We start from the raw sequence: 27,231 nt of genomic DNA, 5'->3' as shown, positions 1-27,231 counted from the left end.
TTTACCTTCCTGCCAGAGTGGTACCTATTGATCTACTTGCACTTTGACGTGCTTTCGAACTGCTAGGTTGGCAGGATCAGGGACTGAGCAACGGGAGCTCACCCTGTCGCGGGGATTCAAACCACCGACCTTCAGATCGGCAAGTCCTAGGCTCTGTGGTTTAACCCACAGTGCCACCCGCGTCCCAGTATTTTTGTTCTAGGAAGGGTCTTATCTGAATATTCTACCCCAAATACCAATATCCATCCGGGGCCCACTTGGCTCTTCAGCACTGAAGATTCCCGGTAATTATTTTTCTTACACACTTCAAGCTGACATCTACACCCATTCCCATTCTGTCTTGCACTCTACATCTTAGAAATGTAGAGATGGAAGGGACCCCAAGGGTCATCTAGTCCAACCCCCTGCAATGTAGGAATCTCAACTAAAGCATCTTCACCAGCATGCACAATCCCTACTTCACCCATAAAGAAGTATTTAGAAGAGTTTGAACTACCTGTATTCAGAGATACAGGTAAAAGTGAGGAACCCCTTTGACCCAACAGGCCTCCCCATTTGCCCTGCAAGGCTGCTGTTTTTACCTAAAACCTGCCCACCTGGCCTTATACCTGACAGCAAATGACATCAGGTGTGGCACCAGAAAAAAATAAGACACAGCCCTGTGGCTTTCAAGGTGCCAACAATCAGCTGATAGCTGGGACTAGCAAACCCCTTGCCTGACTGAAGGCATGCAAAGGAGCTCATTGTAACCACCGATCAGGCGGCGAGTGGCTGCTCCAAGCTCTTCTGAACATGCTGTATGGCAAAGGTTTGCAGCGCCCACAATCAGCTGACTGTTAGTGCTTGCAAAGGCGGCCAACAGATTGAGGTTGAATCCTGACAAGACAGAAGTTCTATTCTTGGGGGACAGGAGGCGGGCAGGTGTGGAGGACTCCCTGGTCCTGAATGGGGTAACTGTGTCCCTGAAGGACCAGGTGCGCAGCCTGGGAGTCATTTTGGACTCACAGCTGTCCATGGAGGTGCAGGTCAATTCTGTGTCCAGGGCAGCTGTTTACCAGCTCCATCTACTACGCAGGATGAGACCCTACCTGCCCGCGGACTGTCTCACCAGAGTGGTGCATGCTCGGGTTATCTCCCGCTTGGACTACTGCAATGTGCTCTACGTGGGGCTATCTTTGAAGGTGACCCGGAAACTACAACTAATCCAGAATGCGGCAGCCAGACTGGGAGTGGCCGCCAAGACACTGGTCTTGAAAGACCTACACTGGCTCCCAGTACGTTTCCAAGCACAATTCAAAGTGTTGGTGCCACTGTTTAAAGCCCTAAACAGCTTCGGCCCAGTATGCCTGAAGGAGCGTCTCCACCCCCATCATTCTGCCAGGACACTGAGGTCCAGCGCCAAGGGCCTTCTGGTAGTTCCCTCCCTGCGAGAAGCCAAGTTACAGGGAACCAGGCAGAGGCCTTCTCAGTAGTGGCACCTGCCCTGTGGAAGGCCCTCCCACCAGATGTCAAAGGGAAAAACAACTAGCAGACTTTCAGAAGACATCTGAAGGCAGCCCTGTTTAGGGAAGCTTTTAATGTTTATTGTATTTTAATATTCTGTTGGAAGCCGCCCAGATTGGCTGGGGAAACCCAGCCAGATGGGCGGGGTATAAATAAATTATTATTATTATTATTATTATTATTATTATTATTATTATTATTACTACTCCAAAGCTTGCAGGCCTGCTTTGAATAGGGGAAATGTCCTTTTGCAAGGGCTGGCATCCCTCTGCTTACAGGTGCAGCCTGAATACAAATCGTGCCGGCAAATATATTTTAAAGGGATGCTTGAAATGGACGCAGTCAGTGCCAATCAGCCGACTGACACCAACAGCACACTTTCAAAAGAGCTCGGCTGATTGGCGTTGCGAGAGAGCCCCTCTGAAGTTGCCTTGTACCAGACTAGCCTTGTACCACCAAGGGAAAGCCAAGGGAAGGATCCGGCCCACCGATCCTGAGCTCCAACCACGTTTGCCATCTCCCAGCTGTGTACTGGTCTTCCCTTCCCCGCCCGCAGGCTAAATTTCTAGCGTAACTGACACATCCATGCACAACGGCAGTTTCTAGATGAGCAGAGAGCATCTCACCTGGCAAAGCAGGCAGTTCACCTTCTCGCACACGGGACACGGGAACTCGTTCACGTCATCCTCGTAGAAGCACCAGCCCCGGCAGTCCGTGGTTTTGCAGTGGTAGCTGGAGCGGCTGCGGTTTTCGGCAACGGAGACTCCCAGGTCCAAGAAACGCTGGTACTCGTCTTTGCTCAGGAGCTGGAGATCAAATGGAGAAAACAACATCAGAGGAGACCCCCAAAAGGGGAAGCAAATTGCCCCAGCTGCCTAATCATGCTGTTTTAAGTCAGGGAATCTGCCTCCGAAAGTATCAAGTGAGAATAATGTTACCCGCGGAACCTGGGATTTTGCAAGAGCTGCTGGGCTTAGATAGCAGGGTTAATAATAATAATAATAATAATAATAATAATAATAATAATAATTTATATCCCACCCTCCCCAGCCGAAGCTGGGCTCAGGGCGGCTAACAACAATAAAATAATACAACATTCTAAAATCAAGAATGTTGCAAGCTCCAACTGGTGCATCAATCAATCTGATATGTAGCTCAGTTGGTTAGAGAAATGAGGTTACAGGGAGCCAGGCAGAAGGCCTTCTTGGTGGTGGCGCCCGCCCTGTGGAACGCCCTCCCATCAGATGCCAATGAAATAAACAACTCTCTGACTTTTAGAAGACATCTGAAGGCAGCCCTGTTTAGGGAAGTTTTTAATGTTTGATGTTTTATTGTGTTTTTAATATTCTGTTGGAAGCTGCCCAGAGTGTCTGGGGAAATCCAGCCAGATGGGCAGGGTATAAATAATATTATTATTATTATTATTATTATTATTATTATTATTATTATTATTATTCCTGCATTGAAGGGTTGGACTAGATGACCCTCAGAGCCCCTTCCAACTTGACAATTCTTTGATTCTATGATAATCAATCAGAAATAATTTGTGAGAGCATCCATGTGGCACACTGATTAGGAGTGTTGAACCAAGGAATCCTAATTGCTGAAAACTGGGAAAATGAAATTGTGCCAACAAAAATGGAATGGCAAGACAAACTGTTAGAGTATATTGAACTGGCTAGATTAACAGAGGCAATTAGAGATCACACTAGACAAGAGTTTCAAAAAGCATGGGGAAAATGCAGAGAATACTTCACAAATCAATGCCCTAAAATACATACCCGGACATGTCTCGATTAATGTCTGCAGGAGAATTTGTGGATATTTAAGTTATAATTAGAAAAATCTTAATAATTATTCAGCTTATAAGAAGTACATAAGGAGGCCAGATACAGAATAAAGGAAGTCTTTTATTTGGTTGTTTGTATTGTTGTATGTTATGCTTATTGTATTACTGTATGGGGGGAGTGGGGGGGGTTATGTTATGTTGTAAATAAAATTTTCAATTAAAAAGGAGCATTGAACCAAGGAGTTCAGTGCCCCTCCCTGTGAAGCTCATTGGGTGAACATCAGAGAGACCAGTCACTCTCTCACTCTCAACCTAGCCTACCTCACAAGGTTATTGCAAGGATAAAATTGGGGAGAGGGACGGAAAGAAACACATACACTATCCTGAGCTCCTTGCGGGAAATCTGGTGTGTGTGTGTGTGTGTGTGTGTGTGTGTGTGTGTATAAGGTAAAGGGACCCCTGACCATTAGGTCCAGTCGTGACCGACTCTGGGGTTGCGGCGCTCATCTCGCTTTACTGGCCAAGGGAGCCGGCGTACAGCTTCCGGGTCATGTGGCCAGCATGACTAAGCCACTTCTGGCGAACCAGAGCAGCGCACGGAAACGCCGTTTACCTTCCCGCCAGAGCGATACCTATTTATCTACTTGCACTTTGACGTGCTTTCGAACTGCTAGGTTGGCAGGAGCAGGGACCGAGCAACAGGAGCTCACCCCGTCACGGGGATTCAAACCGCCGAACCTCTGATCAGCAAGTCCTAGGCTCAGTGGTTTAACGCACAGCGCCACCCGCGTCCTGCGTGTGTGTATGTGTGTACAAAACAGACATTTTAACTGGCCTACCGCTTTGACCTCCCGTTCCAGCAACTGCCCCGGGCAGGAGTATTTCTCGTCAATGTAGGGGCAGCGCACTTCGGGCTCCTGGCTGTTGAGGATGGTTCCTCTCAAACAGTCCCTGGAGGGAGAAATTATTGGGGGGGGGGGGGACACATACGTCACACGGAAATGGGAGGTTCAGAAACTTCGGCTGGTGCAGAATTCAGCAGCCAGGTTGCTCACCCTGGACAAAGCGGTTTGTCCATATTGCAACCCTCCTGGCCCACTGGTTGCCAATGAGTTTCCAGGCCTAATTCAAAGCGCTGGTTTTGAGCTACAAAGCCTTAAACGGCTCAGGACCGCAATATCTCAAGGGCCGCCTCTCCCCATATGACCCTAAGATCATCATCAGAGGCTCTTATTCGTGTGCCTCCTCCACAAGAGGTCCCGAGGGTGGCAACATGGGAACAGGGCCTTCTCTGCAGTGGCTCCCCGTCTGTGGAATGCTCTCCCCAGGGAGGCTTGCCTGGCACCTTCACTATTTAGCTTTAGGTGCCAGGCAAAAACATTGACATTGTTATTATCAGCGCTCAACATAAAATCACAATAAAAAACACAAAATAAATAATAATAAATAAATAATAATTAATAATAATAATAAAGCAAGAATAATCCAATAACCCCCCCCAAACACATTTTCAAAAGGGCATTGGATGCCAATCAGCCAAAAGCTTGGCTACAGAAGCATGTCTTTGCCTGGCACATAAAGGTGTATAATGAAGGCACCAGCTGCACCTCCCGGTGCCCTTTTAAATGTTTTGTGGGAGTTACTGTTTCGTTGCTTCTGTTTTCACTATTTATTTGTGGCTTTATCCCATGTTTTTATCTTATGAACCACCCAGAGATCGTTTGACGAAGAGTCCAGGTCCGAAAAAAAGATCCTTAGGGGACTCTACTCTACACTTCTCTCCACCTGGGGAAAATTCCCATTTATACTCCTCTTCTTAAGGGAGCCGTTCCATCCCAGCTTTGAAGGTGACCTGGAAACTGCAACTAATCCAGAATTCAGCAGCTAGACTAGTGACCGGGGGCAGCTGCCGAGACCACATAACACCGGTCTTGAAAGACCTATATCGGCTCCCAGTACGTTTCCGAGCACAATTCAAAGGGTTGGTGCTGACCTTTCAAGCCCTAAACGGCCTCGGTCCAGGATACCTGAAGGAGCGTCTCCACCCCCATCGTTCTACCTGGACACTGAAGTCCAGCTCCGAGGGCCTTCTGGCGGTTCCCTCCCTGCAAGAAGCGAGGTTACAGGGAACCAGGCACAGGGCTTTCTCGGTGGTGGCGCCCGCCTGTCATATGTCAAGGAAATAAACAACTATCTGACGTTTAGAAGACATCTGAAGGCAGCCCTGTTTAGGAAAGTTTTTAATGTTTGATGTTTTATCGTGTCTTTATTATTCTGTCGGAAGCCGCCCAATGTGACTGGGGAAACCCAGCGTGATGGGCAGGGTATAGGTAATCAATTATTATTATTATCATTACTGGATCATTTACTTACTTGCAGAAGGAATGTAAGCATTCCCGCAAGGTCACCCCCTCGCCAGGCTGCAGGGCCAAGAAGCAGATGGGGCACTCCAGGGCCTCGTCCGATGGCACCAAGTTCTGCCCATCCAGCTGTAGAAGCCGCTGGTAGTTTTTCTGTTTCTTCTGCTCCTTAGCCTACATAAAAAGAGAGAGACAGAGAAACATCAGAGAGATTGAAGCATTTGGCGAAATGTCCGGAATGACAATCCATAAAACTGAATCAGAATCTGAGTGTGTCTGAATGTGCCAACTGAATTGCAAGATCAGTTAAGAAATAAGACAGGATTTAAGATCTGCCCGCAATATATTAAATATATTGGAAGAGATGTAACAGAAACCTGGGGGGAACTTTATAAAGCTAATTTTCTGCATGTTATAAACTCGTACATATCCTTACGTCATCTGTCTATCATATTATCAACCAATAAATTGGTGTATGTTTATTCATGCAGAAAATAATATGTGCTGAGTAATCAGAGAGAGGAGCTGAGGGAAGTCTCTGGAGGGGAGGGTTTGATGGTTGGTGGGGGAAAACAATGAATATGATATGTTTTGAAATTTTGTTTTGTTGAATTTGCTAATAAAAAATATTTTAAAAAATAAAATAAAAAATAAAGCTAATTTTCTGCCATTATTAAGAAATATTAAGGCGGCTTCCTTTTGCTCCAAGAATCACAGCTGGCTTGTGGACAAGAGGTGGCCGTCTCCCATTTATAGGCCACTAGTGCATCAATTTCTAAAGGGTTTATGCAAGCTGGCGCAAAGTATTCGTAAGAAAATAATAATAATAATAATAATAATAATAATAATAATAATAATTTATTTATACCCCGCCCATCTGGCTGGGCCTCCCCAGCCACTCTGGGCGGCTTCCATAGAAACCAAAAATACACTAAAATATCACATGTTAAAAACTTCCCTGAACAGGGCTGCCTTAAGATGTCTTCTGAATGTCAGGTAGTTGTTTATCGCTTTGACATCTGCTGGAAGGGCGTTCCACAGGGCGGGTGCCACTACCGAGAAGGCCTTCTGCCTGGTTCCCTGTAACTTGGCTTCTCGCAGTGAGGGAACCGCCAGAAGGCCCTCGGCGCTGGACCTCAGTGTCCAGGCAGAACGATGGGGGTGGAGACGCTCCTTCAGGTATACTGGACCTCATATAATATGAGCACAAAACCAACATGTGGCTCATGGAAGGTTGCCTGGAAGAGAATGTGGCCCTTGAGGCTGGAGAGAGCAAGGTACCGTAGTTGTTAGAGAGTCAGGCCAGAGCCTGGGAGAGACCAGGGTTCGAATCCTCCACACAGTAGTAATAATAAAAATTTTATTATTTATATGTCACGCATCTGAGTGGGTTGTTCCCGTCACTCTGGGCGGCTCCCAACAAAATGTTAAAAACACAAGAAAACTTGGCTACATGAGGTTCACTGGGTGTGAGTTTGGGAGCCGGTCCCTGCCTCTTGGCCTAACCTCTACCTCACAGGGTCGTTGTGGCAATTAAGCAAGAACCTTGAGCCACCATTGAAGAAAATGTTCCTTCTAACATTTGTTTAAAAACCTGAAGCATTTTTGTTAGGGATTGTAGGAAAAGACCTGCCAAGGAAGCTGAAGAACATCTTTATGTATGCGACAACAGCGGCAAGAGTCTTAATAGCACAAGTATGGAAGACTGAGGAAATCCCAACTAAAGAATTATGGCAAGAGAATCTGATGGACTATGCAGAACTAGCAAAACTGACACATAAACTACGGGACAAGGATAACTATGACTTTAAAGAGGAATGGGAACCTTTTACAAAGTACCTAAACATGCAACAAAGCGAATAGGACACCTTGGCAGGCTTTGAATAAACACTCACAGTTTTTTTTATTGATAATAATTAGTTAGATAAATTAAGGACTTATACAATTCTGTAATGGGACACGGGTGGCACTGTGGGTTAAACCACAGAGCCTAGGACTTGCCGATCAGAAGGTCAGTGGTTCGAATCTCCATGACAGGGTGAGCTCCCGTTGCTTGGTCCCAGCTCCTGCCAACCTAGCAGTTCGAAAGCACGTCAAAAGTGCAAGTAGATAAATAGGTACCGCTCCGGCAAGAAGGTAAACAGCGTTTCCATGCGCTGCTCTGGTTCGCCAGTAGCAGCTTAGTCATGCTGGCCACATGACCTGGAAGCTGTACGCCAGCTCCCTCGGCCAATAAAGTGAGATGAGCGCCACAACCCCAGAGTCGGTCACGACTGGACCTAATGGTCAGGGGTCCCTTTACCTTTACAATTCTGTAACATGCAGAGAATAGCATCTATAGAGAAACCAGAGATTGGAACTGAGGGAGCAGGAAAATGAGGGGAAAATTAAGGATGATATGTTTTAAGATATCATTGATAATTGATGCTTTTGAATTATGGTGCTGGAGGAGACTCTTGAGAGTCCCATGGACTGCAAGAAGATCAAACCTCTCCATTCTGAAGGAAATCAGCCCTGAGTGCTCACTAGAAGGACAGATCCTGAAGCTGAGGCTCCAATAGTTTGGCCACCTCATGAGAAGAGAAGACTCCCTGGAAAAGACCCTGATTTTGGGAAAGATGGAGGGCACAAGGAGAAGGGGACGACAGAGGACCAGATGGTTGGACAGTGTTCTCGAAGCTACACACATGAGTTTGACCAAACTGCAGGAGGCAGTGGAAGACAGGAGTGCCTGGCGTGCTCTAGTCCAGGGGGTCATGAAGAGTCGGACACGACTAAACAGCAACATATTTTAAAATAATTGTTTAATTACTTAGTAAAAAAATTATTTTAAATAAAGAACCTTGAGGCACTCAAGATATGAAGGTGGGAGACGAAAGCAATAGGTAAATAAGTAAGTTAAAAGGTTCAAAGCGCACACACACACACACACACACACACACACACAGATCTACATGGTCACTCCTGGCTGCCTCGCCCTCCCAACAGCCAGTCACCTGTTCATACTGCCGCGTGGCTTCCTCTTCCTTCTGCAACCGCTGCAGCTCCTCCACGTCCGGCTGGTACCCTTCCGGCAGGATGTATCCCTTGGGGCGCTCAGCGCAGCACATCTCGCAGCCGGGCCTGGTGGGCTTGTTGACGAAGGTGCAAGTAGGGCATTCCCAGCCGACCTAGGTAGCAGCCCGCACAGGAGAAAAAAGGAGGAGGATGGGAGCATCAAGGAGGGGAAATAGCATCTCTACCTGCGTCGCCCACCCCCTCGCAATCCATTACCGGTGGGGGCACGGCGGGCAGAGGTGACGAGGTGCCCCTCTTCTCCTCTTGGAGGTTCGGGGCGCCCGAGGGCTCCGCTGGCGTCGAGGCTGCTGCTTCTGATGTCCCCCGTGGCACCAGCACACCCTCTCGAATGCCTAGCTCTAGACCAAAAGGAAAAGGAAATTATTTTATTTACTTTCTTTTTTCCAAAAAAAATTATTGGTATTCCAAATTTCTTACAAACATAAACAACAAAAAAGAAAAGACATTACTATATAAAAAACAAACAAACAAATATACAAACCTTTATCCTAACTATTATAATCATATTTTTATTACCAATGTTAAATGACTTCCTTGAATCCCTCTAGCTGTGTTTCCATGTATCTCATTGTAGCAGTTTTCCAATACTAATTTCCAACCAAGTTACCTTAGTCAATTACAGTGGTACCTCGCAAGACGAATGCCTCGCAAGACAAAAAACTCGCTAGACGAAAGGGTTTTTTGTTTTTTGAGCTGCTTCGCAAGACGATTTTCCCTATGGGCTTGCTTCGCAAGACGGAAACGTCTTGCAAGTTTGTTTCCTTTTTCTTAACACCGTTAATACAGTTGTGACTTGACTTCGAGGAGCAACTCATAGAACGCGGTGTGGTAGCCTTTTTTGAGGTTTTTAAAGACTTTGGTGATTTTTGAAGCTTTTCCAAAACTTTCCCGACACCGTGCTTCGCAAGACGAAAAAAATCGCAAGACGACAAAACTCGCGGAACGAATTAATTTCGTCTTGCGAGGCACCACTGTAACATCTTTCTTTCTTATCCTATTCACTTGTATCCATGGTATTATTAAATTTGAAACATTTAACTCCTAAGCCAATTTGGTACTCACAAATGATAATACTTATGTTATCTTATAATATTTTGCTAAATAATCCTTAAATTTCTTCCGTTCTTCTTAGTATTCCTCCTCCTTCTGTTCGCGGATTTTACCGGTCCGGTCAGCCAGCTCCAGAAAATCCATCATCTTCATTTGCCATTCCTCCGCTGTTGGTATTTCTTGTAATTTCCAATATTTAGCTAACAAGATTCTTGCTGCATTTGTGGCGTACAAAAACAGTCTAACATCTTTCTTGGGCAATTCCAAACCTGTTATTCCAAGTAGAAAGGCTTCTGGTTTTTTAATAAAAGTATATTTCAACATCTTTTTCAACTCATTCTAAATTTCCCCCCAGAAGTCTTTCACCTTAGGACACGCCCACCACATATGGAAAAAGGTACCCTCCTTTTCTTTGCACTTCCAACATAAGTTATCACCCGTATGATAGATCTTTGCTAATTAAAATTAAGTAAAATTTAAAAAGGGGGGGGGAAAGAAAATGATTTTCAAGGAGATCCTTCCTGGTGGGTCTGGGAGCAGAACGGTCTTCACCAGCCTAGCACACTTTGGATGTTTGGGGTTGCCTTCCTGGCAGGTGAGCTGGCTGGGCTGAGGGCAGGTAGTTCGGAGGGGGCAAGGTTGGCAGGTCTGAAAGAAACTAGAAGCAGCTGCCTTCTTGCCCTGGAAGAGGCATTCCTCCCCTTGGGAAGTCAGCTACGCAAAGAAGAAAGTCGCGCATGGGTCTTGCTCAGCTGTGCGGAGCAGCACGTCGCCAGAAAATCTGGACCAAAACCAGTCTGGATCAGCTTTGACTGATTGAGTGATTTACTTATATGCCTGTAACCCGAAGTATGACTGTACAGTGGTACCTCGGGTTATATACGCTTCAGGTTACAGACTCTGCTAACCCAGAAATAGTACCTCAGGTTAAGAACTTTGCTTCAGGATGAGAACAGAAATCGTGCTCCGGCGGCGCAGCGGCAGCAGGAGGCCCCATTAGCTAAAGTGGTGCTTCAGGTTAAGAACAGTCTCAGGTTAAGAACGGACCTCTGGAACAAATTAAGTACTTAACCCAAGGTACCACTGTAATAGGGACACGGGTGGCGCTGTGGGTTAAACCACAGAGCCTAGGATTTGCCGATCAGATGGTTGGCGGTTCGAACCCCTGCAACAGGGTGAGCTCCCATTGCTCGGTCCCTGCTCCTGCCAACCTAGCAGTTCAAAAGCACGTCAAAGTGCAAGTAGATAAATAGGTACCGCTCCGGTGGGAAGGTAAACAGTGTTTCCGTGTGCTGCTCTGGTTCGCCAGAAGCGGCTTAGTCATGCTGGCTACATGACCCGGAAGCTGTATGCCGGCTCCCTCAGCCAGTAAAGCGAGATGAGCGCCGCAACCCCAGAGTCAGCCACGACTGGACCTAATGGTCAGGGGTCCCTTTACCTTTACCTTACCACTGTAATTCAAAACATCACAATACAAAGCTTTGCAAAATACCGAACGGGAAGGGCAATGATGGCATTCTCTTTGCCACCCTGCTGGCAGGACCAAGTCCTGGCACAGATCCCTTTGCTGTCAGAAAAGTCTTCCTACAGACTCTCTTGATATTTGACTCCACTGGTTTGGGTCATACTCTCTGGAGGAGCAGAAAACAAGCTGGCTCCATCTTCCACGTGAACCTGTGCCATATCTGGCACCTTCTGGGGTACCACCTCCTCCTAGCAGGAACCGCAGCCCAGCATCGCCCGTCACGCTTGCAGGAGGGTGATGCTCTCTGCACTGATCACTCACCTTCCAGCTGCCTGCGCTCGTGGTCCCGCTGCAAGGCATCTTTGCTCAGCTTGGCTGCCCTGGCAGAGAGAAGGTACAGGTAAACTGCGTCGCCGTCCTTTTGGATGCCGTGGTAGTGAAGAGTCTCGTGGTCTCGCGGAAGCCTCTGTCCCATCACCCACTTCTGGATGCTGGGGGGAAAGCCATAGTGGAGGAACACCTGGGCCAGGTGAGAAGGAGAAGAGACAACTTCAGAGCCCAAAAGCCTTGCAAATCAAGGAAGTCACAAACGGTTTATGTGGAGCAGCTAGGTGGGCTAAACAAAATGGGAAAAGTATACCCAGCAAGAGTATTGCTAGCCCAGAAAAGGAAGCAAGAAGAAATTCAGACGAAAGATGAATGGCAGATGAAATTAATGGACTACGCAGAATTAGATAAAATGACAGGAAGGATTCGAAACCTGCGAGACCAGAGATTCACAGAAGACTGGAAGAATATACGAACTATTTGAAGAGCAACTGTAATCAACAAATTACGCTAGTAGGACTACAAGACATTTTGTAAGGAGAAATATATGAAACATTGCAAAGTAGAGAAAGAAGAGAGATATTAGTTATGAGATTTAAATGTAATAGTGAAAGTAAGAAATGTATATTAAGTGATAGATTGGAAAATTTTCAGATGTGATCGATGGAAGTAAAAAAATACTGTATAAGATGTAAAAGTATGTTTAATTACTGTTGAAAATGATATGTTGAAAAACTAATAAAAAATTATTTTTTTAAAAAAGGAAAAAAGTATACCCGATGAGGACTTCTGTGCTACTCAAAAGCTCGCTTTGAATTACTTGAAAGTGATTTACAGATGGTACCATATTTTTCGCCCCATAAGGCGCACCTGACCATAAGGCGCACCTACTTTTTTGGGGGGGGGAATTAAAAATAAATAAATATGCAGCTCTTGGGGGCTTTTGCGGGCTTTTGCGGGAGGTGGGGGAGTGAGAGAGCCTCGCTCTGTCCCTGTCCCTCTTTCTGCTGCTCCCCGAGCTTGTGGGGCTGGCAAGGGAAGCCCGGGTTCCCGCCCCCCAGCCGCAGGGACCACACATTCACTCCATAAGACGCACAGACATTTCCCCTTAGGTTTTAAGAGGAAAAAAGTGTGTTTTATGGAGCGTAAAATACGGTATTTAACTCCGAGTAGGCTTGCTAAGATGTACAAGACAGAATCAGATAAGTGCTGGAGATGGAAAGAGGCAGAGGGAACGTTCTTTCATAGGTGGTGGACTTGTAAAAGAATACAGGCATACCTCTTGTTACGTTCAGTTCAGGTTACGTCTTTTCAGGTTGCGTCCCACGGCGACCCAGAAGTACCGGAAAGGGTTACTTCCGGGTTTCACCGCTCACGCATGCGCAGATGCTAAAAAATGACATCACGCGCATGCGCAGAAGCGGCGAATCGCAACCCACGCAGACGCGGGTTGTGTTCTGCTCATGTTGCGAACAGGGCTCCAGAACGGATCCCATTCACAACCAGAGGTACCACTGTATTGGGAAATGATCCATAATGAATTGAAAAAAATGTTCGAAAGTACTTTCCCCCAAAAACAGAAAAGTCCTTTCTGTTGGGGATAATTCAGACTGAAATTCCAAGGTGTCAAAAAAGGTTATTTACGTATGCCACTACTGCGGCCCGTTTTTTGTTAGCCCCAAAATGGAGAAAAAGTGAGGTCCCATCCAAAGAAGAATGGCAACTTAAGTTTTGATGGTGTTTCCTGCTTGGCAGGGGGTTGGACTCGATGGCCCTTGTGGTCTCTTCCAGCTCTATGATTCTATGATTCTATGATTCTATGATTCTAAGTTGACGGAATATGTGCAGCTTGCAGACTTAACATATAGAATAAGAGAACAAGAAGAACATACGTTCAGAATAGATTGGAAAACGTTTATTGAATACAGTGGTACCTCTGGTTATGAACTTAATTCGTTCCGGAGGTTCATTTGTAACCCGAAACAGTTCTTAACATGAGGTGCGCTTTATCTAATGGAGCATCTACTTCTGGGTTAGCTGAGCTCGTAACCCAAAGCAAGCATAAGGAGGACGGTACGTAACCCGAGGTTCCACTCTATATGGGAAATAACTATAGCTGAAAATGCTGGCAACAATTAGATCAACTCAACAGTGTAAATAAGTTTTGATGGATGTAATAATGGAATACTGAATGGGATAGTTTCTGTAAAATATGCAGGGATTTATGGTATGTAAAATGAACCACGGAAAGAGAAGAAGGGAAGACATTGATATTGTAAGGATGTTTAAATGAGTATTTTAAATTGTAAAACAAAATTTAATAAAAATTATAAATAAATTTAAAAAGCTCGCTTTGTTGCTCAACAAAAACAGTGCTGTTGTTTTGCATGCTTCTGACTAGTCCTAAAGTTTAAGCAGCTCCTTCAGTTTAGCCAATATTTTATTATACAGGTGATATCCAATGTTTGTAATAAAAATAAATAATAAATAAATAAAGGGACCCCTGACCATTAGGTCCAGTCGAGGATGACTCTGGGGTTGCGGCGCTCATCTCGCTTTACTGGCCGAGGGAGCCGGCGTACAGCTTCCAGTTCATGTGGCCAGCATGACTAAGCCGCTCCTGGAGAACCAGAGCAGCGCACGGAAACGCCGTTTACCTTCCCGCTGGAAGTATTTATCTACTTGCACTTTGAGGTGCTTTCGAACTGCTAGGTTGGCAGGAGCAGGGACCGAGCAACGGGAGCTCACCCCGTCCCAGGGATTCGAACCACCGACCTTCCGTCTGGCAAGCCCTAGGCTCCGTGGTTTAACCCACAGTGCCACCCGCGTCCCATATGTGTCGTATGTGTCATAGTCGTCACATAAACATTGCAGGGTGTCCCATACGGGATTCAAACCTGCAGCCTTGGCCTTATCAGCCCATTACCATGTCTTTGAGGGATGCCAACGTCATGCAAGGCTGGACTTTCAGGTAAATCGGGACGGTGCTCATCTGGGCATCTTCCACACCCACCCACAGCCTGGGAGAAGAAAGGAAACGATCCATTAGACCCTGTCACTGAATTGTTTCTGCCCACCCCTCCTTGCAGACACCTTTATACCCCAGAGACAACCAGGAGTCTGAGGGCTGTCACCTTAGGGTTGTCCTGAGATAACCACCCAACTCCACATGAGCCGGTTGAAGATGGCTTCACCCACCTCCACCTTCGGCCTTTCATGGTCACGCTGCGTTTTGCTATGGCAGGTGTGTGGAAGCTCTGGCCCTCCAGCCCTCATTATCAGGCCCTCAATACCTTTCCAAGGCCACCCCCCCTTCCCAGATGAAAGGAGAATGAAGGGTTTGCGAGGGTGTGTAGAAACTAGAGGAGGGTACAAAGGTGCAAAATCTACATCTGTTGCTCTGCCCACTTTCGCTGCCATCCCTGCCCACCATGCGGCCTGGAAATAATAATAAATAAATAATAATCAAATTTTATTTATATCCCGCCCTCCCCAGCAGAAGCCGGGCTCAGAGCAGCTAACAGCAATAAAAGTAAAACAGCATTCTAAAATCAATTCAAAATCAAATGGCAACCATTTTACGAGGATCGCCAAAGGAGGGGGTCAGACTGTGCCTTGGCCAAAGGCCAGGCAGAACAGCTCTGTCTTGCAGGCCCTGCGGAAAGATGTCAAGTCCCGCAGGGCCCTGATCTCTTGTGACAGAGCGTTCCACCAAGTCGGGGCCAGTACTGAAAAGGCCCTGGCCCTAGTTGAGACCAATCTAACCACCTTGCGTCTTGGGACCTCCAAAATGTTGTCATTTGTAGACCTTAAGGTCCTCCACGGGGCAGACCAGGAGAGGCGGTCCTGTAGGTACGAGGGTCCTAAGCCGCATAGGGCTTTAAAGGTCAAAACCAGCACCTTAAACCTGATCCTGTACTCCACCGGGAGCCAGTGAAGTTGGTAAAGCACTGGATGAATGTGATCCCTGTAAGGAGTCTCGCCGCATCATTCCCTAGTCTCTTGTGACAGTGTGTCCCACCAGGCCCCCGAAAGTGAATCCGGCCCCCAAAAAGCATTCCCCTGCCCCTGCTCTATGAAACTGCCCTCTCTACCCATTGACGATTGCTCTCAGCTATTCGCCGGCCCTTCCGTGGCGCAATCCGTCACCTGATGTCTTGCGTGGGGTAGGCGTCCTGCTGTAACTGCACCACGACGGGGGCACGGCGCTGGGCCAGCCAGGCGGCACACTCCTGGGCTGGCCCCTCGTCCCCTCCGCTGATGGCCTCCGCCAGCTTCAGGGCCTGCTGTTCCGCTGAGAACGAGAAACGGGTTGGGTAGGCTCAAGTCGTGGCGGCAAACTCTCCCGCGGAAGCCAGGGGGTGTTGCAAATTGCAATGGAGACTTAATGAATTGGTGAGTTCGTGGCTTCTCCGCTAGTCAGGTGTCAAGGACAATTTGCAAAATGACAGGAAGGGACTCTCCAGATGGGGCGCAGCTGCTGCTTTGGCAGGGGTTAGTGCGCATTTATGCGCGCGCATGCACAAAATGATTTATCCAATTTATATGCTGCCCTTTATCCAAAGATCTCAGGGCCGCGTACAACACAGAGAACATACAGTGATACCTTGGTTCTCAAACGTAATCTGTTCCAGGAGCCCGTTCGACTTCTGAAACGTTCGAAAACCAAGGCGCGGCTTCCAATTGGCACAGGCACCGCGGAAACGATAGCTGACAGTCGCATCGGACATTTGGCTTCCGAAAAATATTCAGAAACCGGAACACTTACTTCTGGGTTTAAGGCATTTGGGAGCCGAAATGTTCAAGTACCAAAGCGTTCGAGAACCAAGGTTCCACTGTAATTTATTCAGCATAGTTATAAAAACAGAATACACAGCATAATAATAAAATAATCATAATATCACGTATATTTTGCAATATGTCACTTAACCTGTTTACAACCTATTGCTATAAATTTTTCTTGATTATTTTATCTTTTTGTCAGCTGCTTTGAGGAGGGGTTTTTCTACAACCGAGCGGCACGTAAGTTTTATGAAACAAACAAATTGTTGCAAAAACAGTGTGTTAGCGGTGGATGTAAACTGGACTTCATTCCTCTTTTGCATGTTGTTCTGCAATACTTCCATGTATCTCACACTGGCTGGCAGCAGCTCTCCAGGGTTTCAGGCAGCGCATTCGCAACTTTACTAGAGATGCTGGAGGTTGCCCTTTCCTAGTCTCCTGGTGGGCCCCTGCATTTGCAAAGATTTGCTTGGGATTCTTGCCCTGCGAGGGGGTTGAGCCAGATGACCTTTGGGTTCCCCTCCAGCTCTACAATTCTATGACTCTAAGCCTAGTTGGGTCAAGCCAGGCAGGGCTGCAGTTCCCATTCATTGCAGTAGGATTGCAGGCTGTGCCCTAACATGGAAAAAGGGCTGAGGGTGCCTCTTATTCTGGTGCAGAAGGAGGCAACTGTGGGATGTAATCCACTGGGAGCAGTCAAGTATAACATTCCTTGTTTTCCTAGAGTGGACATGCAGGGGAATGTTTGGTTAAGCCAGTCGAAAACTTCCTGTTTCCTCCTGGCTGGAGCATCCTTCCTTTTGCATGTGACTAGTAGGTGGGCGTGATCTTACCTGTCCAGATAACAAAAGGACAAGGCACACAGCACACTCTCTCTTTTTCACTTCCTTCGTCGTTTGACCAGCTTCTTAGCTAGGAATGGTCCTGCTAGCTTCTCAGCTGGCAGAAGAACTGGGATTATTCCCCCATATGGGGTTAGATCAGCGGTTCTCAACACGTGGGTCCCCAGATGTTGTTGGACTACAACTCCCATCATCCCTAGCTAGCAAGGCCAGAGCTCAGGGATGATGGGAGTTGTAGTCCAACAACATCTGGGGACCCACAGGTTGAGAACCGCTGGGGTAGATCCACGTGCAGATATTTGTAACTAAGTCTGCCTTCAGGGATCCAACCGTGAACTGATGTGAGTAAACTTCTTTTATTGACTTTGAGTAAGATTGTCATGTGTTTATTCTTTTAAAAGGGATTAAAGGAACTTACCAGGAATATGTAGTGAGAGGCTTACACAAGCCTGCAACCAGCTATCTGCTGTGCATGTAAAAGGGGAATGTAAACTCTGCTACATAAAGAAACTTGCTAGCGCACGTTAGGAAGGATGTTCTAGATCCTCTCCTGCCACCCTGAACATTCCCACAGCAACAAGGTCTTTGAGAAAGCAGCCCCAAAGAGACATCTCCAGTTCTTTAGTATGCATGCTGCACGCCAAAGTCAGCCATCTCTCTCTCACACACACAATCCCACCTTTTCTCGTTGCCTCATCCATAAAGGCTGCTCTCACCAATCGCCTCCAGAGCCACAAAAATCATATGTGGTGGACCTGTAAAAGGGTAAAAGAGTATTGGGAAATAATTTATAATGAATTGAAAAAATATATATTTAAAAGTACTTTAAAAAAAAAAAAAAAGCCAAAGTCCTTTTTGATGGGGATAATTCAGATGGAAATTCCCAGGTGTCAAAAAAGGCCATTTATGTATGACACTATTCCGGTCTGTGTTTTGTTAGCCCCAAAATGGAAAATGAGAGAGGTCCCAACTAAAGAAGAATGGCAACTTAAACTGATGGAATATGCCCAGCTTGCGGATCTAATTCTATTAGAGAACAAGAAGAACATACGTTTAAAGAAGATTGGGAAATGTTTGCTGAATGTATGGGGGAAACTGTACACTTGAAAACGCTGGCAGAATTAAGATAAATTCAACAGTGTAAACAAGATTTGATGGATGTATTAATGGAATACTGAATGGTTTAGTTTATGTAAAATATGCAGGGATTTATAATAATAATAATAATAATTTATTATTTATACCCCACCCATCTGGCTGGGCTTACCCAGCCACTATGGGCGGCTTCCAAAAAAATATTAAAATACTATAATACATCAAACATTAAAAGCTTCCCTAAACAGGGCTGCTAAAAGTCTGGTAGCTGTTGTTCTCTTTGACATCTAGTGGGAGGGTGTTCCACAGGGCGGGCACCACCACCGAGAAGGCCCTCTGCCTGGTTCCCTGTAACTTGGCTTCTTGCAGTGAGGGAACCACCAGAAGGCCCTCAGCGCTGGACCTCAGTGTCCAGGTAGAACGATGGGGGAGGAGACGCTCCTTCAGGTATACTGGACCGAGGCCGTTTAGGGCTTTAAAGGTCAGCACCAACACTTTGAATTGTGCTCAGAAACGTACTGGGAGCCAGTGTAGGTCTTTCAAGACCGGTGTTATGTGGTCTCGGTGGCCGCTCCCAGTCCCCAGTCTAGCTGCCACATTCTGGATTAGTTGTAGTTTCCGGGTCACCTTCAAAGGTAGCCCCAGGTAGAGCGCATTGCAGTAGTCCAAGCATGAGATAACCAGAGCATGCACCACTCTGGCGAGACAGTCTGCGGGCAGGTAGGGTCTCAGCCTATGTACCAGGTGGAGCTGGTAAATAGCTGCCCTGGACACAGAATTGACCTGCACCTCCATGGACAGCTGTGAGTCCAAAATGACTCCCAGGCTGCACACCTGGTCCTTCAGGGGCACAGTTACCCCATTCAGGACCAGGGAATCCTCCACACATTTATGCCACACAAAATGAACCATGGAAAGAGAAGAAGGGAAGTCACTGATATTTTAAGGTTGTTGAATGAACGTTTTAAATCGTAAAATAGAAAACTTAATAAAAATTATACACACAGAGCCACAAAGTTCAGAGGCTGTTGAAAAAGAGAGAGGAAATAATGAAACGTTTGAGGCTTCGCCGGTATTGCCAGACAGAACCTGCGCATTTGTTCACAACAAGAAGGGATTACCTAGAATCATAAAGTTGGAGGGGACCCTGGGGTCATCTAGTCCAACCCGCTGCCATGCAAGAAGGGAATTGAACCTGCAACCTTGGCATTATAAGCACCTCGCTCTATCCAGCTGAGGATTTGGGCATGATGTCTGGCTGCATATATGTACAGGACCACTCAGGCAGAGACACCAGAGGACCACTGTGGTGGTAGTGTCTCAGACGAGGACTTGGGAGGCACTGGGTTCGAATCCCCTCTCAGCCATGAAGTTCACCAGGTGACCTTGGGCCAGTCACAGCTTCTCAGCCTAACCTACCTCACAGGGTTGTTGTGGGGGCGGGGAGAACCCTGAACACCACCTTTAGCTCTTTGGAGAAAAGGGTGCAATTTCAACCCAGTAAATAAACTGGGAGCTTGTGGGACTCTCTGCTTCCTTACTTCTTGGGAGCATCCTAGATCTTTTTTTAATAATATTTTTTATTAATTTTAACATATAAATTATAAAATGTACCACAAAACTTATCACTTATACAATCTTTTTAGACTTCCATCAGCACCTCTGATGATCCACCGTTTTAACCACTTCTTATGCATTTCTTAACTTTATATTGCCTTTACATCTCTTAACAAATCATCCTCCCCCTTATCCATTTTTACAATACTTCTAAAAATACTCCTCATAAAACTTCTTGCAACCCTACAAACGTCGTCTGTTCTTCACAATTACTTTTCAAATAGTCCGTAAATTTACTCCAGTCTTCCGTGAATTTCTGGTCTTGCCGGTTTCGAATCCTTCCTGTTAGTTTATCTAATTCTGCATAGTCCATTAACTTCATCCTCCATTCTTCAATCGACGGTAACTCTTCTTGCTTCCATTTTTGCGCCAATAATATTCTTGCTGCTGTTATTGTCTATAAAAAGAGCTTACATTCCTTTCTATTTATACCACTCCCCACAATGCCCAATAGAAATGCTTCTGGTTTCTTTATAAATGTATATTTCAACATTTTTTTCAACTCATTATATATCATCTCCCAGAAGCATTTCACCTTTTTACATTCCCAGGGAGCATCCTAGATCTTCAGGAACAGATGCCTGAGGCTGTGCCCTTTGCCATGAGCCTCTCTATGTGCGCAGAAGTGCACACTCGTGGATGACTTGGACATTTGGAAACCCCTCTGTGGGTTGCCAACTTATTCACTGGGCCCTGATTGGGCAAGAGATATAGGACATAATGTTTGAGGATTGGAAAAGATTGTGGAAGAAAGGGGTCAAGTTTACTGCACGTACAATGTTAAAGGAAAATATAATGAAAATGATGTATAGATGATACTTGACTCCTGTTAAACTAGCAAAGATCTATCATAACTGTGATAACCTATGTTGGAAATGTAAAGAAAAAGAAGGTACCTTTTATCACATGTGGTGGACCTGCCCCAAGGTGAAAGACTTCTGGGGAAAGATTTATAATGTATTGAAAAAAAATGTTGAAATAGACATTTATAAAGAAACCAGAGGCCTTTCTTCTTGGAATAACAGGTATGGAATTGCCCAAGAAAGATGTTAAATTATTTTTGTATGCCACAACCGCTGAGCGAATCTTACTAGCTAGGAAGTGGAAATTGCAAGAAGTACCAACTGTGGAAGAATGGCAGATGAAGATGATGGATTTCTTGGAGCTAGCCGACCTGACCGGAAGAGTCCGTGACCAGAAGGAGGAGGAGTATCAGGAAGAATGGACGAAATTCAATGACTATTTAGTTAAATGTGTTAAGTTAAATTAATTGGAAAAAGCTTGCAATTGCCAGATAGGCTTAGGATTTAAATGTGTAATATGGTGAATTAATATGTTTAATGCTGAATGAATATGAAAAAAATAGGTTAAGCGATCAAGTTAATTATATAAGAATTTGGATCTGGAAAACCGTTAAAATGACATATACTGAAATTCAACTAGGAGGATACGAGGAAGTCACTTAACAATGTTAATAAGATTAGTTTTAATAAGATTATGATTTATGTATCTATGTATGTTTGTTTGTTTATAAATTTGTGAAAATCACGGCCTAGGACCCTCGTACTTATGGGACCGCCTCTCCCGGTATGCCCCACGGAGGACCTGAAGGTCCATAAATAGCAACACCCTAGTGGTCCCGGGCCCTAAGGAAGTCAGATTAGCCTCAACCAGAGCCAGGGCCTTTTCAGCACTGGCCCCGGCCTGGTGGAACGCTCTGTCTCATGAGACCAGGGCCCTGCGGGATCCGATTTCTTTCTGCAGGGCCTGTAAGACAGAGTTGTTCCGCCTGGCCTTTGGCTTGGAGCCAATTTGATTCCCTCCCCCTCTTTCTTTTTTCTTTTTCCTTTCTCCTCCTGTGATGAGGCTGCATTTTAATATTTTAATGTTTCAATATTTTAATGTTGTATTTTAATCTTGTTTTTAAGTTGTATTCATTCAACTTGTTTTTATTATTGCTTGTTAGCCGTCCTGAGCCCGGCCTTGGCTGGGGAGGGCGGGGTATAAATAAAAATTATTATTATTATTATTATTATTATTATTAAACTTGGGGGGGGACTTATTCACTGGGCCCTGCTCCTGCGCTTTCTTAGTAGCAACTGGATATGTAACCACCAGCAGGTGAATGCGATTGTGTTCATAACAGGTGAAGCTTAGCCTGCTAATCTTTCCAATTAAGCTGCTGCTGCTGTTATAAGAGCAGATGAACATGCCAGCTGCTCTTTTCCTGGTCCCTTGGCAACTCCAAGCCATAAGTCATATGATCCACAAATCCTCAAGAAGCAGAGGAGAAAAAGAGTTGCAGAAACTATTCCTTGGTTATGAAAGAGTCCCAAAACAACACATACACACACACACAAAATTTCCCCCAAGTAACAGGACACACTGAACATCTACTGACAAACTGCAGCCTGAGTGCTACACAGGTCGCCACTGCTCTGGGAAGAGTTTTGTGTAACCCTCATGTTGACACACCACTCCTTGGCCAAGAGAACCCAAACAGATACAAGAAAATGTCACTTGGTAAGTTTTGTATCACTTTTCTTTTCTTTCTTTCTTTCTTCAAAAAAAGGAAGCCCTTTCGCTCTTCCTGTTTTGCTCCTTTTCACAGATAAAAAAATCACGAGCAGATTCTACCAAAATTTGTATACCTGACAGTTTTACAGCCCACTGCCACCCATTCTGCTTTGCCTTAAATTACTTGTTTGGGCTCTTTTGTAGATTTGTTTTTTTAATATACATATGCTTGGGAAATCAAATGTTTATCTTCACATACACACACCCAAATTACCTAACACCCTTCGCCAGCCAACCCAGAAGCTTTTATAAACTTTAAACTTTGGCAGAAAGAAATATACACCATGAAGTTCCTGGTATTTATTGATTGAGCAATAAGAGGCACTCTGAAGTTTGACTGCTCTCACACATGCAATCACTTACTTATTGCTTGGGAAAGGTGCATGCCTCTTGCTCAGGGGAAAATATATCCAAGCAGCGTACAACTCCAGTTATAAACGCTGCTTCATGGTCGCTCCATCACCTTCGTTGCCTGGGTCTGAAGCTTTTCCAACTCTACAATATCCTTTTTGAGTCGAGGTGACCAGAACCATTCATAGGATTCCAAATGCGGTCGCACCATTGATTTGCATAACATAGGGCACAGATATTGTAACTTTTACTTTCAGATCCTTTTCCAATAACCCCCTTTGCAGTGCCACACATAAGAAGCTGGCTTTTGCTTCATGGTGTGTGTGTGTGTGTGTGTGTGTGTGTGTGTGTGTCTCGGGGGGGGGGGTCAGAGAGACACTTTCTGCAAGGTGCACCTTGAGTACAGCTTTTTGTTTAAAATGAAAGGATTGGGTGCTGGTCCCATTGGAGCAGGACTCCAGGGCACAAGTCCAGGGACCCCCTTCAGGAGAAGGAGTAGTGGGGTGGGGTGGGGGGGGAGGCAGGCAAACACCTGCGATACATTGACAATATTTTTATTATCTGGACACATGGTCAACAGACCCTGGACACCTTCCACCAGACATTCAATGACTTTCACCCACCATCAACCTAACAATGAACCAATCTATGCAAGAAATACATTTTTTGGACACTATTATAAAAATATGCAGGACGTGGGTGGAGCTGTGGGTTAAACCACAGAGCCTAGGACTTGCCGATCAGAACATCGGCGGTTCGAATCCCTACGACAGGGTGAGCTCCCGTTGCTCGGTCCCTGCTCCTGCCCACCTAGCAGTTCAAAAGCACGTCAAAGTGCAAGTAGATAAATAGGTACCGCTCCAGCGGGAAGGGAAACGGCGTTTCCGTGCGCTGCTCTGGTTCGCCAGAAGCGGCTTAGTCCAGCTGGCCACATGACCCGGAAGCTGTACGCCGGCTCCCTTGGCCAATAAAGCAAGATAAGCGCCGCAACCCCAGAGTCGTCTGCGACTGGACCTAATGGTCAGGGATCCCTTTACCTTTACTATAAAAATACAGGATGGGCATATAGACACCACCTTATACCGTAAACCAACTGACCGACAAAAGTATCTACATGCTTCTAGCTACCATTCCAAACATACAAAACAATCCATTGTATATAGCCAGGCCCTACGTTACAGCCACATCTGTTCCAACTCTACAGACAGAGACTCTCACCTAAGAGATCTACAGCAAACCTTTCTAGAACTAAAATATCCGCCTGGTTAAGTTAAACAACAGAGCCAGACTGATACCCAGAGAGAACTTGCTGCAAGAGAGACCCAAAAAAGAAAATAACAGAACAGCACTAGTAATCACATACAGCTCCCAAGTTAAAACAGTTCAACGCATCATCAGAGATCTACAGCCTCTCCTAGACAAGGACAGTTCTCTTTCTCAAGCTCTGGGAGAAAGACCTTTCATCGCCTACAGACCCAGTCTTAAACAACTCCTCACCCACAATAATACAACAACCAGGCTTAACAAGGACACTGGTATCCGAGCCTGCAATAAACCCAGATGCCAACTTTGCTGCCACATATACCCAGAAAACACCATTACTGGCCCAAACAACATCAAAAATACCATCTCAGGACTATTTAATTGCTCATCTTCTAACATTGTGTATGGCATCAGTGCCCTTCAGCTCTCTATATTGGACAAACAGGCCAAACCCTACGCCAAAGGATAAATGGACATAAATCTGATATCAGGAATCACAAGATAAACCAGTAGGAGAACACTTCAATCTCCCAGGACATTCTAGACAAGGTCTCAAAGTAGCTGTCATATTACAAAAGAATTTCAGAAATAGACTGGAAAGAGAAGTTGCTGAATTGCAACTTATTACCAAACTTAATGGGCGCAGGTGGCGCTGTGGGTTAAACCACAGAGCCTAGGACTTGCCAATCAGAAGGTCGGCGGTTCGAATCCCCGTGACGAGGTGATCTCCCGTTGCTCGGTCCCTGCTCCTGCTAACCTAGCAGTTCGAAAGCATCTCAAAGTGCAAGTAGATAAATAGGTACCGCTCCAGCAGGAAGGTAAACGGCGTTTCTGTGCGCTGCTCTGGTTTGCCAGAAGCGGCTTAGTCCTGCTGGCCACATGACCCGGAAGCTGTACGCCGGCTCCCTCGACCAATAAAGCAAGATGAGTGCCGCAACCCCAGAGTCAGTCACGACTGGACCTAATGGTCAGGGGTCCCTTTACCTTTACCTACCAAAATTAAAACCATGGAGAGACCTAGTCTGAATAGAGACATTGGATTCATATCTTATTATACATGATATAGCTATTTTTAGCCATCTCACCCCTTGCTTTTTCCTGTAAGACCAATTGCAGTTGTTAACAGTCATCAACAGGTTTACCACACCTATCAGCCAATCATCCATTCCCACCCCCCTTCTGAGTAATACCCGTCCCCACCCTCTCACTATATATAAGGGTCTGCTGACTTCTGTGTCAGTGTATCTGCAGAAGTGTGGATGCACACGAAAGCTCATACCAATAAGCAACTTAGTTGGTCTCTAAGGTGCTAATGGAAGGAATTTTTTTATTTTTTATTTTATTTTGTTTCGACTACAGCAGACCAACACGGCTACCTACCTGTAACTAGAACAGGGGAGCGGTTTTAGCACATCTTGAAGTCAGTGGCCAATATAGGGCCCGATTCTAACCAGAGTCTCAAATTTCTTAACTGCACCACAAAAGGGGTGAAAAACAGGAAATAAAAACAGAAATTCTGCTCCGCTAGGCTGATGCCATTTCATCAAAGCCTCGGGTTTTTTAAGTGGGTCTTTTTAAGTGACAAATATTATTTCCGGAGGTAGAATGGCATGTTTGGTAAACTGGCTGGCTGAGGGCCAAGGGTGAGAGTCCAAGGCAGCCCCAAACTATGACCTTGACTCCTGCATGGCCCCATTCCTCGCCAGGCGATTTCCTCTCCAAATAGCCTCTGAGCATGGACAAAGTGAAGGACAGAAATAAGCAAGCCCTTGCCTGAGACGCAGCCTGGCAGCCTCTCTGCCCCCCACTCTTGCAGAGGACCCCTGGGCAAAGGGTACCCGCAAATCTGAAATTCAGACACCCCCCAAAATTATGGTCTCTCAAACCCCCAGGCGCTCCAAAAGAACAGACTGCAGCGCAGTCCTACTCTTAAGCAGTTTACTCGGAAGTAAGTCCCGTTGTGCTCAACGAGGCTTTTGCTCCCGGGTAAGCGCGTTCCGCGTTGCAAACCTCGCCGAAAGGGGCACCCCGGGGCTTTGGCGGTGGGTTTGCTCACAACCGCCCTGTAAGGTAGGCCAGGGGTGTTGGCTACTTGGTGGAAAGTAAGGAACCAGGTGCAAAGGCGGGTCCGCGACGGGGATCGGGGCCGAGAAGACCTGCCCCGAAAGGAGAAGCTTCAGGGGGAGCGTGGAAGGAGGCGAAAAACTTTGGAAAGGGGAGCTTAAAAATAATAACAGAAAGATCCAGCTAAAGTGAAGACCCTTTTAATGGGATTTTAATGGGAGCTGAAAAGGCAACTTTGCACGGAAGTAAGACCCGCCGCAGAGATCCCGGGAGAAGCGCAGCTTCCCGGCCCGAAGGAGCAGCACGCACGCGGCTCCTTCCTTCCTTGCGCGCGCGCGCAAAATGCGCATCCCGTCCGGGCGGATCGCGCGCAACCGCACCCCAACGCGCCCCGTGATTGACAGAAAGAGCACCCTCGAAGCTTCCCTCCCCCACCCCCTGCTGCGGACCCCTCTCCCCTCCCTCCTCGCCCCCCTAGGGGGTAAAGGAACCCCCCTCTGTGCCCCCTGGAAGGGGATCTGGGTGCGCGCCCCGGCCGCGCGCGACACTGACCTCCCCGGCGAGGCGGCAGCCGCTGCTGCGGGCGGATCCGCGGGAGCCGCCGGCGGCAAAGCGAAAGCGAAGGCGGGCGCGGGGGAGGCGGAGCGAGGGGACACGCGGCCCCGCCCCCTCTTTCCTCCGCCTCTTACTCCCACGCCCCCTCCGCCCAGGGGCGCCCCCGCGCGCGGACCGAGGGAACCCCCGTGACGTCACTGGCCCAGGCCAATGCCACGCCGGGGATCCCCAGGGAAGAAAGGATCTGGAAATTCCACGGCATGGATCCCTCGGAAATCATACTGTATTTGGAGCTTTTGGTTTTGCTATTGATTTTGCGTTTTTGTTTTTGAGGCTTTTTCGGTTCATTTGTTCTTGTGACTGTGTGGAACCCAGTTCAGCTGATTGATTGATTGATTGATTGATTGTGTGACTGCGGAAATGGGTAAAAGTCCCCCCTCCGAACAATGACTATCATCAGAGCAAGTAAGAAAAAAATAATTTTAATTTTCAGCATCTACAATACTGTCTTAT

The 27,231-nt window shown here is 46.4% G+C and overlaps 1 protein-coding gene across 2 annotated transcripts in view; it reads right to left on the bottom strand.

Annotated features, from left to right (window-relative positions):
- Positions 1 to 26,796, bottom strand: part of RBCK1 (RANBP2-type and C3HC4-type zinc finger containing 1) — a 34,266-nt gene extending 7,470 nt beyond the window's left edge. The window contains exons 1-10 of one of the 2 annotated variants that reach the window (XM_081011303.1): positions 26,716 to 26,796; positions 17,876 to 17,951; positions 15,722 to 15,866; positions 14,499 to 14,592; positions 11,567 to 11,765; positions 8,926 to 9,068; positions 8,649 to 8,822; positions 5,666 to 5,826; positions 4,132 to 4,243; positions 2,130 to 2,309 (exon numbers count right to left, since the gene is read on the bottom strand). In XM_081011303.1, the coding sequence (XP_080867429.1) occupies positions 2,130 to 2,309; positions 4,132 to 4,243; positions 5,666 to 5,826; positions 8,649 to 8,822; positions 8,926 to 9,068; positions 11,567 to 11,765; positions 14,499 to 14,592; positions 15,722 to 15,866; positions 17,876 to 17,897 (1,230 nt within the window). In that variant the 5' untranslated portion in view covers positions 17,898 to 17,951; positions 26,716 to 26,796. Of the gene's footprint in view, positions 1 to 2,129; positions 2,310 to 4,131; positions 4,244 to 5,665; positions 5,827 to 8,648; positions 8,823 to 8,925; positions 9,069 to 11,566; positions 11,766 to 14,498; positions 14,593 to 15,721; positions 15,867 to 17,875; positions 17,952 to 25,479; positions 25,571 to 26,715 lie in introns of those variants that run through there. The other variant, XM_081011304.1, reaches the window with a different exon arrangement.
- Positions 26,797 to 27,231: the final 435 nt, after the last annotated feature.

Source organism: Podarcis pityusensis, assembly GCF_964106645.2.
Source record: "Podarcis pityusensis genome assembly, chromosome: 6".
Classification (NCBI taxonomy): domain Eukaryota; kingdom Metazoa; phylum Chordata; class Lepidosauria; order Squamata; family Lacertidae; genus Podarcis; species Podarcis pityusensis.
This window is presented reverse-complemented; position numbering and strand designations above follow the sequence as displayed.